Genomic DNA, 16,958 nt, shown 5'->3' on the forward strand with positions numbered 1-16,958 from the left:
AAACAGGTCACAGAATTTGGAGAGTAATAATGAACAGTTGCATATGCCACCGTATAGACCAGGTTTTGTTTTTAGCAATATTTATTAGGTCATCGTAACAATTCTATAGGTATGTTATTATCCCTATTTTAGAATAAAGTTCAGGAAGCTGAGGCGCGGAGAGGGTCAGCAGCTCAGCCAGTCTCCCCGCTGGTTAGTGACGAGGCCGCTGCGGCCAGGCAGCCCCATCGGAGTCTGGGCTCCGCCGGAGGGCAGAACACAAACGCTGCCGCGAAGTCGGAGGTATTCTGTGCATTTCAAATAATATGTTGACTTATTCTTGTTTTAAGTTTAAGAATGATTCTTAGTTTTTCCATTTAAAACAGTTTTTTTATGGTCTTCATGAAAGAGAAGGCAGAGCCGGCGCCGTGTATGGTTTTAAACCTGGGCACGTCCAGTGTGACTAGACAGGGTGGGTTGTCCAGGAGAAAAGAGGATGCTGATTTTTGTGGAAAGGTGGGAGGGAGAACGATCATTTTATTTCAGCGATGCATCTATTTCGTTGTGAGTTTTGCAACCATCTGGTCTTAGGTTGGTTGTGATGAGGGTCTCAGTGCCCGATGCTTTCACAGATTGTTAGAATGTGTAACGTGACCACAACCAGTGCTGCCTGAATATACGGGATTTTGCTGTTTTCTTTTTTTTCTCCCATTATTTTATTAAATTTAAAAAGAATAGAGACTATGTGCCCTGGTTTGCAACACCAAAATGTATGAAATTACAAAGTAAAAAGTCTGCACCCCAGCAACTCAGTTCCTGCCCCCTGCTGCATTTGCAAAAACAGAGCTGTGATCAATGATGTCAATAGATTGAGCCCTCTGAAGGCGCCATCTTTTAGTTCCAGAGTTATCTAACAGCGGCAATTTCAGATGTCTTTTTCATTTTGTAAGTCAAAAATAGTAAAGGAATTTAATGTAGTTCAACTTACAGCTTCTTAAATCCTCACAGAGCTGAGATGCAGGTGGGACGGCTAACCGCTGTTAGGAGGGTCGTGCCATGTGCAGCCGCTCTGTGTGGGTCAGAAATGATTATCAGCAGTGCCGTGTAGTTCACCCTATGGTTTCCTGTGTACCCTTCCAGAATTCTTTATGTAGATATAAGCAAATACGAATATAGCTCCTTATTTTACCCCCACGTGCACCCAAAAGCTCACAGTGTACTTCATTTTAAATATTTTACAGTATATCTTGTGTTGCTTTTTTGTGTCAATACCAAGAGAGCCCGCCTCCCCTTTTCACCGCTGTGTAGTGTTCTGTCGCGTTCTCTTGTGTGGGTGGCCCTCTCGGATGGCATTTTGTGCTACAGCCAAGCACAAGCAGATGGTGCTGGTCCCTTACCACACACAGGCTTCTAGATTTCCAGTGGTAAAATGTTTCTACAGCGGTCACACACATAGAATGCTTTTGAATGAATAAATCATGTTATAAAACAGAATTTTCAATATAATCTATTTAAAAGAAAATTATGTAAATAGATGTATAAACATAGACATAAATTTGGAAGAATATTAATCAGTCATGACAGTGGTTATCTTAGAGATCGAGAGTGTGATGATTTTCCTTTCTACACAGCTATTTTTTTCCTACAGAGTATTCCTTGTTATACATACATGTACATACAAACACATACAATATGCATACATGTATATGTATTTAAATTTCAGGATTTCAGCTTAATGTTGATGCAGGCTGTGTTTGGTACTTGGTGTGTTGAGTGTAGGCTAAGATTTGAAGGGGAAAGAATGACAGAATGACTCAGAGCCCTCGTAAGAAGGGTGTGGAGTCCCTCTAGCATGAGTTGACCTGAAGGGACTCTATTGGTGCCACATTGAGAATGAATAACTTTTGCTGCTTAGGGATTTCCTGTTCAAGCTAATGTATTTTTCACCCTCTACCTGGGCTGCTCTCTCAGAATCACACATGTCCTAGCATTTTGGGAACCCCTATCACTGGAAATACTTAGGCAGCAAATGATTTTATTAAATGGTAGAATTATCTGTGGTTAAGTTTGGATTCAAACTAACCTGGATTTAAATCTCTGTCGCTTCTTGCTGTCTTTAATGATCTCAACAAATTCTCCTGTAAGCCTCATGAGTTTGGGGCAATAAAATTTTATGTGTTTTTTGCCAAAAACAAATGTGTTAATGGCTGTACACCACCCAGTAAGTAGTAAATACTCCAGAATTTTATCTTTTATTTTCTCGAGGGCCTGATGTATGAAGGAGAAAGGAACTTATACTTTGATAGAAAATGAAACTTAGCTTTCTATTTTTTTATTACTTCCGTCCAGTGTAATAAATAGGCTTATTGGTCGCTAGTGTCTAATTCTGGAAATTGATAGTAATTAACATCCTTATGTGAGAAGAATCGTGGGGCGGGGAGGACAGGGAAATAGCTCGGAGCCCACCAGCCCTCACCGTCTCCGCTGGGCCGGTTTGTGTTCCGATCAGCGTACTCTAAATTTCCCGAGCTGTCAGAGGGTCAGCCTTCCTCAGAGCTTGATGGGAGGTGGTATCCGATTACTTTTTGGTTCCTAATCATAATAGTACATGGGTGGTTATATTTTTTGTTTCTTTATATGGGCAGAAACCTCAGTCTGTAACTAATGCCTCAGGTCTGTGATTATGATATAAAAATGGCCTCTGCTTTATAGAGTAGAGCAATTTGCTTTGACTTCTACTGACATTGCAACTGAACTGGCCTTACTCATTTTATAATTGAATCGCCACTGACTTCCATCGACCTTTGCAAGCAGCAGAGGTGGTTCCTGGAGTTGTAACCTAATGCCTATTAGCTGCTGCACTGACTTTCTGACAGTGTGTTTTATGTCATGTGATTATAACACAGCTGATTCCCTCATCAGCTTTTTCTAGCACACAGTTTTGGCATCTCCTATCAGTCTAGTAGCTTTTTGGGGCAAGCGTTATGCTTAATTTTTTAAATCTTTGGACAATAAAAAGCAAAATCTGCTGTATAATTGATGGCAATTTCATTACATCGCTTCATGCCTTAATGTGACATGTTAATTTCTAGTTTAGGAGTTGCCTTTTCTCATACTAATTTTTTTGGGGGGGATGCATATGTCTATGTAGTTTTGTGTTGGGTTTTGTGATTGGGGTGGGAGGTTATTCAACGGAGAGTCCCATTTCCCTTTTGTAGTTGTGATTTCAGCGGGAGAAATTGTATTAGCTGATCGAGTGATTCTCATCTAGCCACTGCCTGTCATGGATCCGCATGTTATTTAGCTTCCTTAGGGTTGGTCTTGTTAGATGAAGGCACAATGGAATGAGAGGAACTGGGACATCTTGCCCCCTACCCAGCACGACATTACTTTAACTTGCAGTGAAACTGAGAATTGGGGTAAGTGGGACTTTAGGAACCTTTTCTTCCACTCGGCAATTATAACCTGTCTCTCAGTGCACCTCCCACTGCTGAGAAACACAGTTAGCTTTTTTCCTTAATGGGTGGTTGGCAGGGTTGATTTCTTATACCCCATTCCCCTTTTCCCTAATATAAAACTTAGGGATGATTTTCTGATCAAAGAATCTAGACTGTTTTTGTGTGTGTGTGTGTGTGTGTGTGTGTGTGTGTGTGTGTGTGTGTGTGATTTAAAACAGTCATCATTTATCACCTACTATTCTATGGATAGTAAAGAATTCCCGTTGAGTGGTAGGGTTGGGTTTGCTTTTTAAAGAGAGATACCTAATTACATTAGCAATTCTAAAAGTTCAATTTTAAAGTCAAACTTTGAGTTCCCTAGCCTATTTTTATTACTCTAATTAGTTTAAGAAAGTAACTAACTTCCCTTCTCCCCTCCCCTCCTTCTCTGTATACTTTTTTAGTTAAGGAAAACTAATGTATGAGACAATATGATATAAATCTTCTTGCCTATGTTTTGAGAAAGATAAGAATAGATTTTTGGCTTGAAAAATATATCAACTTTAATTTTTATCTTACCTAGGACTTTTTCTTTCTATAGATCTTACCTGTTTAATGCCACCACCGATAGCGCCTCTTAAAGCAAGTTATCACAACTGGCCATTTTAGTTTCAGTTGACTAGCGTATAGAAAGATGTGAAGGCAGCACTGGATTTTCTTTGGCTGGTTGGGTGTCATGTGGGATTTGGATCTGACCATGCCTTTTCTCAGCTGTGCTGCTCAGAGACTGCTCTGCCGTGTGCCAGCCATTCTGTGTGTGTCCTACAGCTTCCAGTTAGAGAAGGTCATGAACTCCACGAGGTTCCGGCCCAGCCACGCACCTGGGTAGGTTGTGAAGAAACAAGCCTGTTCTCTTTTCTTCAGTATACAAAGAGTGACCTACTTGGATGCAACCTCTTAGATAATCCAGCTAGGCAAGACAGGCTGTTCTTCTGTGATGTTTGGGTGTGGCCATTCCTCTTTTTCCTCAGTCTTGCAGTAAAGTTGGGCATCTCGCCACCCCTGTGTCTGTAAGTCAGTAATTATGGGAATGCTTGCTCCAAGGACAGGATGCAAAACAGAATACTAGACACAACTAGAGACGACGACTGGAGCAATAGTGAGTGGTGAGCTGCTCTGAAAGCCAGGTCCTTTACTCAGAGTCGGAACTCTTGAATGTTTCACTACCTACAGCAGTTTCCCCCAGTAATTTGAAAGCAAGGAGACATTATGATGTACTTACAAGACTTGGGTTGGAAAGGGGAGGCCATGTGCAGCTCAGGTGTCCTTGGATGTCCTTGTTAAAAGTGGCATTCCATACTAGGTGAGTTGGTTCTGATCTAGTATAACAGTTCTGTGATGTCTCATTTCTCATGAGTCAAGCAGTACACTTTGACCTACATTAACCACATTTTAGGGAACAGCCCTGCTCAGTGCAGGCTACTCTTCCCATGCACTTGATCATTAAAGAACGAATAGCTGTAGCCTTTGAGCTCCATCAGCCTTCACATTCCATTGTTGGCCTGGTCCTATCTGTCATGTTGGCTTTATGAAAATCGGTGGAGATGTGCTTTCTTTCTACTGTTTCATATATCTGGAGCTTCTCACCAGCTTCTAGATAGGTGTAGCTTTATTTTTACGGATACTTCCATATTGGGTGTACAGCATTCAGTTTTATTTGCGATGTCAAGTTCAGCAGCATTTTGAGTTGAGGGGAGGGGAAACAAGTGTTGGCTTATTCTAATTTACACTTGTCAGTGCAGCATTAGGAACTAGTTTTGACAAGGCAAAATATAGCCACTCAGACTTTATTTTAGCCAAGTATGTCAGAATATATATGAGATGAGCTTGGGAGTACTGTTCCTGATGTTAGACGCCCCCCTCCTTTTTAGTACACTCTATATCCTAGGTAACATTTGGAGGAAGGACCACTATGGTTTGAAGGAGGTTTTATTGATGTCATAATATCTGCCACAGGGTGGTGGAAACTAGGGCAGCATGAATGTTTCCTGCTTAGTTCAGAGGTTATGTTTTGAATAGGCTTCTATAAGCCAGCCAAGCAAACAAATAAAACTCTCCTCCTACTGCAGCATTTTAGAATTCCCACCCAGTTTTGAACTCTTCCAATCCACTTCATCCCCAGAGCTGTTAGTCTGTCTGCTACCTTGACTTTTACCCAGAGAATTCTTGTCCTTGAGGGTATCCTTCCTCTTGATCACCTCCTGAGCCCCCTTCAACTTCAGGCATGAAGCCTGAATTTTTGGTGCTCTGGGCTTCCTTGGGTAGAGCATCATTAGAGCAGACACACCATTTGGGCAAAAAAATGGAACTGCTCTAAGCAGGACATTATTGGTTATTACTGTGCAGCCCCATTTAAAAGGTGGAAAATGCAGAATGACAGGAGCATGCGTCCAGGCACAAGGGGAAAGGGACATGGGGTGAAGTTAATCGGAGCAGCTTTGTCCATGCCCTGCTGCTAAGAGCCCACCTGGTTTTAGTTGAAGCTACCCTGAAAAGTAAAGTAGATTGTTTAATTTTGTGATATATTTGTCTGCACTTGGGTGAGTTTTTATATGTTAAACCACCTTTTCTCATCAATGTCCACTGTGATTTGGGAGATTTTTACCCCCTAGAAAGCCTTACATACTAACAGATAATAAAAATAATAGTTATGAGTATTAGCTTTTTACTGTATGGATTAGCCTGTGTATATTAATTATAGTATTCAAGTGATTCCTGTTGAGTGAGTAAACTAAAATAAAAAAAGACATCAAACATATTTTAGTTTCATTGAGAGTTCACCCTGACTGAATTTAGTTTCAGTATTTAAACTGTCATGGTAACTCCTCTTTGATTATTAATATGTAGGAAGTTTTCCTATTTAAATGTAGCATAAAAATATTTTGAAGCTTTTTTTGTTTCCTTATAAATATTTTTGAGCTATAAAATTCTCTTTGGTATTATTTTGCTGTGTTTCACAAATTTTGATATGAAATGTTTTTATTGTTTTGAGTTATTAATCTTTCTTAATATTTATTGTGATTCTCTTTTTAACCACACTTAGTTTATCAGCCTGTGGAAATTGTGACATCAAAGTATTTAAGTTCTAAATATTATGCAATTTTGGCCTGAGAATGTTTGGTTTGGTATGCATAACATTTATTCTTTGGAATTTTTTTAAGACTTTAGTCTTCCTTCATAAATATTCTATGTGTTAGGTGTGTGTGTAAAATAGATCAGCTTTGTATTATTGGTTACAGATACCTTTCTCTTTTTTTTCTTAGCTGATAGCAGTCTCTGAGAGGAGTGTGTTAAAATCTCCAATTACAATTGTTGATTTTTCTGTTTTTTCCTATAGTTTGATTTGTTCTGTGAGGCTGTATCATTTAGGTGCTTTTCTTCTTGTTTGATCACCTTGTCTTTTATAGCAATATAAAATGACTTTGTTTCTCACGCAGATTATTAAGATCATTATCTTTCTTATTTGCCTGGTATATCTGTCTTTTTTAAATTTTTCAATCTTTCTTTGTCTTTGTTTTGAGCATGTTTCTTGTAGTTAACATACTGTTGGATTTAAAAGATACATTTGGAGATTCATTGACTTTTTAAATTGGTGAGTTGAATCCATATATATATATATAGTAATTACTGTTATGTTAGGATTTCTGTCATTTTATAATTTTTATTTAATGAAGTTTGATACATGTTTTTTCTTTCCTGCTTTCTCCTCAAAACAGCATTTTTTTTTTTTTTGCTGTTTCCAATGATATATATTCTGTTTTGTTTCTAAGGTTTCCCTTATTTGGGGATTTATAATCTCATTTATCTGTTGTTTTATTAAACTAAATTATTTATATTTTTCTCCACCCCTAATAAGACAAATGATTTAGTGTACTCCCATCTCCCTTTGGGCCGTCCACCACCATGTTCATATTTTCTAGAATTTGGGTTCAGGATCATTTTGGTTGTGTTTTTACCTTTTCTTTTGCCCTAGAGTTTTAAAAAGACAACAGTAGACATTATCAAGCTTGTTGAACAGCTCATGTTACTTTTATTTAAATACTTAAAAAATTTCTTTGAGTGTTGTCAATATAGTTTGTGTGCAAACCTTGGGTACTTTATGTGTAATGTTTTCTATGGCCTCACATTTGAATGACAGTTTAAATATATAATTCTATTCTCAGAATTCTTTGATACTTTAAAAATATTACTTCAATGTTGTTGTGCATTTGGCAATGCTATTGAGAACGCTAATGTCAGTCTGGTTCCTTTTTTATATGATCTCTTTTTATCAGGCATTTTTTATTTGGTATTTTTAAATTTTGTAGTAATGTATCTTAAAGTAGTATTTTTTTTTTTTTATTCCCCTGTTTGGCACATTGAATTGAGGTCTTTGAAGTTTCTTTAATTTTGATGAACTGGTCATTATGTCTTTAAATACTTCTTCCTCTCAATTTATTTCTTCTTCTGGGACCTGGATGTTGGCAGTTCCACTTTTGTTCTGTGTATTACAAATCTCTAAATCTCTGAGTTTTTGTTGTTGAATTTGCTGACTGTGATAGTTTTGTCTGTGTTCTCGGAATCATGGTTACAAGTCCATTGTGAAGGAGGATTTTGTGTGTAAACGGGTATGATGAGTTGGAGCCCCCTCCTCTCCTTTCTTCTTTCTACCCCTTTCTGGCCCTTTCCTCCCCCAGGTTCACCCAGGTTCTTTGGTTCAGTCCAGGTCTTTTTATTCCTGCATGTAAATCTCATCCTGGGCATGGTCAAATCCAGTTCCCCAGGTGAGTGGGGAACCTGGTCATAGATTTCTGGCCTCCATTTAGTATGGAGAACATCTCCCAACCCCTCCTTCCCCACGGAGAGCCTGGTTTTAGCCCCCCACCTGGTGTACTGCAGGCGTTACTGTCCTAAGACGCCACAGGATTTGAAAGTCTGGCTGGTGCTAGTGGGTTCCATAGCTTCTGCAGCCAGTAGACCTTTGGCTTGTGTTCTTGCTAACCTCTGAACCAGTGTTTCTGTTTCACAGAAATATGTACAGTTGTTGAGTACAGTTATATCTTTTATTTATTTTTAAGGTGTTATTTTATCATGTTGTTGGACACACGTGGGAGGAGGACTGGCTTTTATTGTACAGATGTTACTGTGTTATAAGTGCAGTTACTTTGCTCTCAGTAAATCTTTCTTTGATCCCCATGATTAACTGTTTGATACTTAGATGCCGCTGTGATTATTCTGACCTGACAGAAAAGGTATTTGTGTGCCAGTGGAACCGCAGTAGTAGTCTGCAGTTGTCTTCCAGTTAACCAGAGGCATACCTGTGAAGTTTGTTAGAATTCAGTTCACCTAATAGATTATATTTTCCCTCCCTCCCTCCCTCCCTCCCTTCTTTCTTTAGCTTTTTTCTTTACTCTTTTCTGTCCCTTTTCCTTTTTTCCCTTACGTCTTCTAATACATAAGCCAGGATGTTTAAGAGAGGGGGTCGTGGAACAGCTTTGCTGCTGTGGAGATAATCTGTCTCTGAGGAGTAACAGAAACCTGTGGTTTCACACCATACCCGAACATTGAATGCTAAGTGGAAAACAGCAGGGAAGGGATTCAGAGGGAATTATCTCTGACTTCTTAACTGTTAGAAAACATATTGGAGAAGAGGACAAGGAAGAAATGAATGAAATGGGTGGGAAAACTCAAAGCCTTGGCCCTCCAACCATGCAAAAGCACTTCCATTGAAGCGAAATGACCGGAAGATGCATGGAGAGTCGTGTAGCTTGTCATCATTAGAACAAGAAAGGTCAACCAACGAGATGAACATCCTCTAAATTGTTAGAACTGGTAGAATTATCAAGTTCCTGTTCCCTCTTCTTGCTCTCGTTTCCTGCCAGTCTGTGAAGATTGTTTTAGCCTCTCATGGAAATTAAACTCTTGTGCATGTGCTCAGGGTCGTAAAGAAACCAGACTAAATGGTGCACAAAAGGCATGTGCTCTTGAGTGCTTTTTAGTCCAATTTTTTTCAGTATCTATATCTGTGGGGGAATCGTAAATATTTGTAAAATAACGCTCCTCTGTATTTAAAATAATAGTCACCCCCACCACCGCCGCCCACAGTGCTTTGAGGAGAAACCTGCTCCTTACGTCTGAAGTTCCTCCAAGGTTCTCTTACGGTTCTACATTTTCTCCTTTGTTCTCTCCTCCCAATGCAGTGACTTCAGCTCTGTCTTCGTGACTCTCAAATCAATAAACCTCTCCCAGACCTCTTTCCTGAGCTCTGAGGCTGCATAACCAACTCTCCACTGGGTGTTTTCACCTGGAGTTTTTATTGACACCTCCAGCCCAGGATGTCTATAACAAGTGCTATCCCTCACCCTCTTTTATTGTTTTTTATTCCCTGTTCCAATGAATAAATTCTGCCATCCACCCCTTCCCTAAGCCGAGAATTTGAGGCCCATCTTAGGTGCCCCCTTTCCCCTTCACCTTTGTCATAGAGTTCTAAGGACTGCAGTGCCTGAATTCCTCTTGAATTCATTCTCTGATCGTATCACTTCCCTGCTTAACCTCAGCAATAACTTCCCAATGCCTGTAGAACAAATTCAGGTACCTCGGTGTATTCAAAACTCTTCACCCTAACATCCTCCTGCTGTCTGCTTTTGACCCTGTTCTCTGACAAATCCAACTACTTGTAGCTCTGAAAACTGCCACGTTCTTATTTCTGTGCTTTTAGGCTTGACATTTTCTCTGTGAGGGTGTCCTTGCTCCAAAGTCTGGCTGGCAGTAGTTTCTTCCTGCTCCTGTTGGCTGACTCCCGCGTCTTGCACCCCACCGCTGGCTGCTCTGGGGATTCCGTTCCCTGGATCTCCAGGTTGCTCCATACGATCATGGGACAGACATGCCCCTTCTGCTTGTTTGTCTTTACCTGACTGTCTTGTGCGCTAAGCTGCGAGCATCTTGGGTCAGGGACTGATTCTTCGCCTTTACCTTTATAACCCAGCATCCATGGTATGCCTTGTACATAAGTAGACACTCAGTAAATGTTGGCAGCTGTGTGCAGATTGTGTAACAATACTTTGAGGTTTGTAGATTTTTTTCCACTTCTTAATCCCTGCGGGCACTGGCTTTCTGTGCTCAGGATACTTCATGTGGCTGTGAGTCCACTGTCAGTGTTTTCTGAACACTTGTGGTTTGCCTGGCTCTGCAGTGTTCTTCAGGGATCACCAAGATTGAGACATGGTCTCCATCCTCAAAAAATGCATAAAAGAAATAGGGAACTAAAACCAGGTCACGAAACTATTAGATGGCAGTGAGATGTGAACTTGATTTCTGTGTATAGTTGGGAGAAAGGAGAGAGAAGAGGCCGGAAAGTGGTTGTTGGGAGGTGCTTTGTGGAGATGGTGGGAATTAAGCTGGACCTTGTGAGGAAGTCATTTTCTCTTCTAGATGGTGGTAGCTCTGCTTCTAGTAGGTTTCTTATCTTGGAGTCTGTTCATAAGGAAAGCCCTTCAGCGCCGTTTGTCCTCACTTACCTGGAACAACCTTGTAGCTCACAGGCCATTGGTCTGTCTCTAGAAGCCTGTTAAAGGGTGACACCTGAGGAAAGAAGTTGTGTGACACTCAAATGAACTGTGAAAAGTGGTAACGAGAGTATCTGACTTTAATTCTCAACTACAAGTTAGTTTCAGAGGATTACAAATCTTCATTCCAGAAATCATTGAACATAGAATTTGTTTTTTAATTGCATTATTTTCGTACTAGGTACAAAGTGATAATTTGCTTTTGGTGAACTAAGGTTTCAGACATGCTTATGAGTATACGGTGTTGATGTGTTTGGTGTCAGTGTTCCCTTGAGGTCAGCGATTCTCAGGTGGATAAGCTCATCCCTGAGTAGTGAAGGCAAAAGGAATTTTGTGCCCAAGGGAAGTAGGGTGAGGTGTCGCTTTGCTGGATCAGTTTGTGTAAACGTGTTCCCATCTACCAATGTTATTTTCACTTGAGGGTTCAGATTGCCACTGTTTGGCAGGAAGGAAGGGAGAAGTTCTCCTGATGGAATGTGATTTAATATGTTGAATGACAGTTTATGCTGTGTCAGTTTGTTTGGGGAAAGGATCGGAGGCAGTGTTGATGGGCTAGGGTGTCTGGTTGTAAAAACAGTTCAGGTGTCTTTTGAAAGTAACCTTAGACCCTTGCTCTCCAGTTCCCCACACTTACTTCTCACCGACAGGCTTCTCCTCCTCGAGGGACCGGGCAGTCAGCTGGTCCCAGGCTCTCTCTGCTGCTTCTGCTGCGTCACGCCTGCAGTCAGGGGACAGGCCTCCGAAGCCAGCGGGCTGCTTGCTTCGGACTCTTACGCCTACCCTACCTGCTTCAGGGCCGATCCTGTTTGGCTCCTTCTACCCAGGCCCTGCAGTGGAAGCTGTTGTGCAGGGAAACATTCAGGAGTTTACTTTAGACCTTGTACTGGACTTACGTTTGAGATCTTAATTTTGAAGGGAGCCCTTGCTCATGATGACAGAGGGACACCGGGGAGGGGCCCGACAAAGTCCAGCCCCTTGTTCTTGGGCTCATTTGCAGAAAAGCGCTAGCTGGGCTCAAGCTATCCAGGCACAAGGGAAAAAGTAGCCTTTGTTTCCAAGTGGGCTGTATCCCAGAACAAAAATAAATCCAAAGGGAATCATCGTGGTCTATCATTGGGTTTCAGTTCTTTTGTCTAAAAGTTGGCCCTTCTATTTGGGGCTGAATGACCGTGATTCGCTAAACACTTTTTTAGTGAATGGCCATAGAAAAAGTGACTTTGGTGAATGGGGACTCATACCATATTTTAGACTGTGTTGTACATTTATGAATGGGACAGAGCGAGGCTTATCAGGGCGACACAGACCAGGGAGAAGACCCTCCTGCAGAGTTGGCGTTCACCACCACGTCTCGCACCCTCCCTGACAGCACACTCATGGAAGCAAAGGCTCCGAAAGCTCTGTCTTACCTGAGTCTTATGCACAGGATCGTTCAGGTATCTCCCCTTAACTGCCCCCGTAAAGAATCCCTTTTTCCCTCCATCATCACCATCTCTAAGTCCTACTTCCCTGAATTCAGCTTTTCTAGATTTCCATTTCTAAGATTCTCTCTCTCAGCCTTAGTTGTAAGCTGGGTCAGAGTTAAGTAAGAATTATTTCATACAGTCAATTTTCAAGATTAGCATCTTGGGACCTAGCTTAATCAGAGCCCAGAATTTCTCTTGTGCTTTTCTGGTGGTAGATTTGAAATTCATCTAAGATGGTTTCCTGAGAGCAAGTTCCTTGCTGTTCCTGGCAGTCCTGTGTACTGTATTTCTAGGATTTAGGATGAAGAGAAATGCAAGGCTTAATTGGCCAGAAGCAATCTGTGCCTGGGGGTATGGACTCCTGCATTATGTATTTATTATCTGCTTCTGTGTTACACTTTATTGACCAACTATTGTGCCCCATCTCCTAGAAAACCAACACCAAACCAGTGCCGTCTTAATAGAATGTTGCTGCCTCTGTAAGGCGCCAGAACAGTTAACATTTAGGGGGTGTCAGTCTGGCTGAGGGGGTCTGAGCCCTGATGGGTGCTGTTCGGGTGCGTCTACAGTAGCTGGGATACTGTGCTAGCAAGAAGACCAGTTGAGGGAAACAGCTGCTCTTGGGGGGACTCTCTCTTCCATCTTCTGCATTTTCTACTGTAAATGTGTACAAATGATGCTAAATGTATTTCATAAAATGGCCCTCTGTGAATGAATAAATCCCACAGCCCATTTTTGAAATGCCTTTTAGTTTTGGTTTGAAGTCATCCTCTGGAGTCACTGTGGGGGCCTGACTGTTGTATAACATCCTCCCTAGTGTTCACAGGCAAATGGAAGTTTCTCTCTGTCCAGGATTTTAATAAATTGGGCTCTTAAATTGTAATCCAGCTCAAAAGACAAGGTCCCTTCAGAATTTTTTAAATTTATTAAGCACTAAGTGCTGACTGGCAATGGCTTAAAAAACTGTCAGGTGCCCTGGCCAGTGTGGCTCAGTTGGTTGAGCGTCATTCCACACACCAAAAGGTTGCAGTTTCAGTTCCCAGTCAGGGAACATGCCCAGGGTTCGGGTTTGGTCCCCGGTCGGGGTGCGTATGTGAGGCAACCCATTGATGTTTCTCTCTCCCTTCCTCTCTCTAAAAAAAAATCAATGAAAACATATTTTAAAAAAAAGAAGAACCATTAGGTGACTAGAAAGTGAGAGGTTGGACCCTGCAGGACTGGTGTGGTGCTCTGAATTATTCTTGAGGTCATCACTGTAATTCATAACAGTGCTCCTTCGAGATTAGGAAATCACTGTGGCCGTCATTAAGGCTTTCATCTTCCATTTGATCTGATTTTGATTGTAGTATTTTCTTATGGGGAAAACGCTCCACACTTTTAATCTATGATATATTTCAAGCATCTTTGATGTAAAAAAAACCCAAAAAACCACACACAACAAAATCTTTAAAGACAGACACTCAGTACTCTCAGGCTGAATTGTAAATGTAATTTTGGATATAATTTGATTGACTAATCAGGTGATGTTGTGTAATTATTAGTGGAGTTGTTTTTTTCTCCTCTGAATATTTGTTTGAAAGTTGATGCCTTATTTTTATTCCCTCCCTAGGTGACAGTCCTAACCCTTCTAAGGAGGACACCCCAACCAGCAGTCTAGACTCACTTTCCTCCCCGTCTCCCCCGACTGCTGCTGTCCATGGGCTTCCTGGGCCAGACAGAAACCACCTTGTCACCGATGGGGACTGGGCGTCCGCTGCGTAAGTTTCACCTGCTTCTGTTTGGTGCCACTTCATTTTGAGGCTTACATGGTCAGTGGGTACCGAAGCTGTTAGATCTGAGAACCTTTGTTCTCTCATCAGCAGGGGAGCCAAGGGGAGAAAGGTCCGTACAAAAGGCCTTGCCTGAGTAGCGTCTGTGTTCCCAGTATGGAAGGGGTGGATGGGTGCTGTTTCCAATCTGTTTCAAGTTCAGCTCGTGTCAGTTTAGGGCTGCACAAAGGAAATTTATTATTGGCCTACTCAGGATGTGTTCTCACTGGTTATGCAAGCTTCTGGAGACATGAGAATGTGTGCACTGTGATCGATAGACTTTTGAAACACTCTGTAGAAGGATATTTTAGTTGTGTGAAGTTTTGAGGGCTTATGCTAGCATTCTAATCTATTTGCTCCATAGTACCCTGCATAATTAACAGTTGATGGATGGGATATCTGATTTTATCTTCTCAGTTTGGTTTAGTGCCAGGCATGTACAGGTCAGCTCAGGGATATTAGGGCAACCAATACCAATATAAACAATTCCGTGGATCCGGTTCAACTATATGAGGGTCTGTCTTTCTGTGCTTACCAGGCTGAGGAGTGAGTGCAGATTGATGGTGCTGAGGGACATCATAATAGCATCAAATTTCAAGCAAATGCTCAAAAGAAAAAAAAAAAAAGAACACCAATAATTACATGGTCTTACTTGATTAGTCAATCAAATTGTACCCCAGATTCCTTTTTCAGTTCAGACTGAGAGTATTTGGGTATCCTGTGTTGAAAGTTAAAAATTTTTTTTGGCCCTGGTCGATGTGGCTCAGTTGGCTGGAGCACCGTCCCACACACCAAAAGGTCGTGGGTTCGATTCCTGCTCAGGGCACATACCCAGGTTGTGGGTTTGATCCCTGGTCTGGGTGTGTATGGGAGGCAGCTGATCAATATTTCTCTCTCACATCAGTATTCTCTCTCTCTCTCTCTCTCTCTCTCTCTCTCTCTCATCAGTGAACATGTGCACTTGGGTAAGGATAGAAAAGGGAAAATAAATAAATAAATAAAATAAAAGTTGCTTAAAATAACTCATAGATAATGATGTCTTTTGACCATAGCTGGGCATTCTTGGAACTTTAAATGGAATTGGAAAGTGTGTTTCACATTACTTTTTATAGTTACTGCTGGATTCACATGAAATCATTAGGAACTTATTAAATATTAAAAGAGGCTGGAGAAATTTGCTCTGCTGAAATTTAGGGGTGATCTGAAGACTTTGAAAATCTGATAATCAAACTGAAACTCAAAGTCATAGGAATCACAGTCTCCTGATGAGGTTTCCTCCCCCCAGCACCTCAAGGTTGTCATATGTGTATGCTGAAGACTCAGTATTGTGGATTTAAATTACATATTACTCAAACATGCTTGTCATTCTTACTATTATTTTTCCAGAATGAATGTACTCTCTTCTCTTTAGTAATCCAAGCAACAGTGACAGTGGGTACATAGGAATCTAGAATCTGTAATCTTGGGCATTCCATGGGTGGAATTTGGTGCACGTGTGTGTGTGTGTGTGTGTGTGTGCGTGCACGCATGTTTGAAGCAAAAACTGTATCTCTTAATTATTCCTTTCAGTAAGTGTTTATCACGGCCAGTGGAGAGCAGTTTAGTCAGTCATCCATCTTCCATAGTGGTTCTGTAGGAAAGTGACATTATGAGCCATGATATAGCCAATGCTCAATTCACAGCACGTTCATGAAGAGCTTGATATTTTTGGTAATAAATCAAATGAGGAGTGAATTCCCCAGCTTCCCATTCACACAAATTTTAAAATGTCATGGAAAGCACTCTAACACAGAGAGAGAGGCCAAAAAGGGAGGGAGGAAAATGGTAGTTGAAGGAAATCTGGAATCAAGAACTTGAATTTTTTTTCTATGCATTAGATAAAATAGATCCACATTTCTCTTAAGTTTATAGAAGGTTTCTTGTATATCTTTTTATTTATTTTTTTAAATTACAGTTGACAGTATTATTTTGGATTAGTTTCAGGTGTACAGCATAGAGGTTAGACAATCACATACTTTACAAAGTGTTCCTGATATTTCCAGTACCCACCTGGCACCATACGTAGTTATTACAGTATTATGGACTGTATTCCCTATGCTGTACTTTATGTTCCTGTGACTATTATATAACTACCAATCTCAGTCTCTTCACCCTTTCCACCCAGTCCCCCAACCCCCTTCCGTTTGGCAACCACCAGTCTGTTTGTACATTTTTAAAGGATTTACTTGAAAGAGTATTGCAGTCCCTATTTATCATGAAGTCAGGAGTGCTTCTTGAACTGGAGCACACATTGGGATCCCACGGGGGCCTTGTTAAACCCACACTGCTGGGCCCCACCCCAGGGTGACTCTTAGGTTTGAGGGAGAGCCTGAAAATGTGCATTTCTAACCTAATCTCAGGCGATGCTCTGCAAACCCCAATATAGACAGCTGTCCCTCCAACTCCATGGTTCTAGGCATGTGTTGATTGTGAAGGGCTCCTCTGAGGAGTGTAACTAGGGTAAGTGATAGCTTGTCCTACTTTTTTTCTTTCAACTCTTCTAGGATGGCTTGCTTTCGTCAAGTAGCCCTTGTGTGCCTCACACATACTTTGATTCCCTCTGCCTGAAATGTCTCCCTTCCTTTTTTGCTCAAGACAAACTTGACCTATCTTCAGGGTCTAATTTCA

The 16,958-nt window shown here is 41.1% G+C and overlaps 1 protein-coding gene across 2 annotated transcripts in view; it reads left to right on the plus strand.

Moving 5' to 3' along the window:
- ARHGAP10 (Rho GTPase activating protein 10) overlaps positions 1-16,958 on the plus strand; it is a 249,936-nt gene that overhangs the window by 216,503 nt on the left and 16,475 nt on the right. For both annotated transcript variants that reach the window (XM_016206885.2, XM_087816505.1), the window contains exon 20: positions 14,093-14,240. In XM_016206885.2, coding sequence (XP_016062371.2) covers positions 14,093-14,240 — 148 coding nt within the window. The remainder of the gene's footprint in view (positions 1-14,092; positions 14,241-16,958) is intronic.

The sequence above is a fragment of the Miniopterus natalensis genome, chromosome 4, assembly GCF_054644295.1.
Source record: "Miniopterus natalensis isolate mMinNat1 chromosome 4, mMinNat1.hap1, whole genome shotgun sequence".
Lineage (NCBI taxonomy): Eukaryota > Metazoa > Chordata > Mammalia > Chiroptera > Miniopteridae > Miniopterus > Miniopterus natalensis.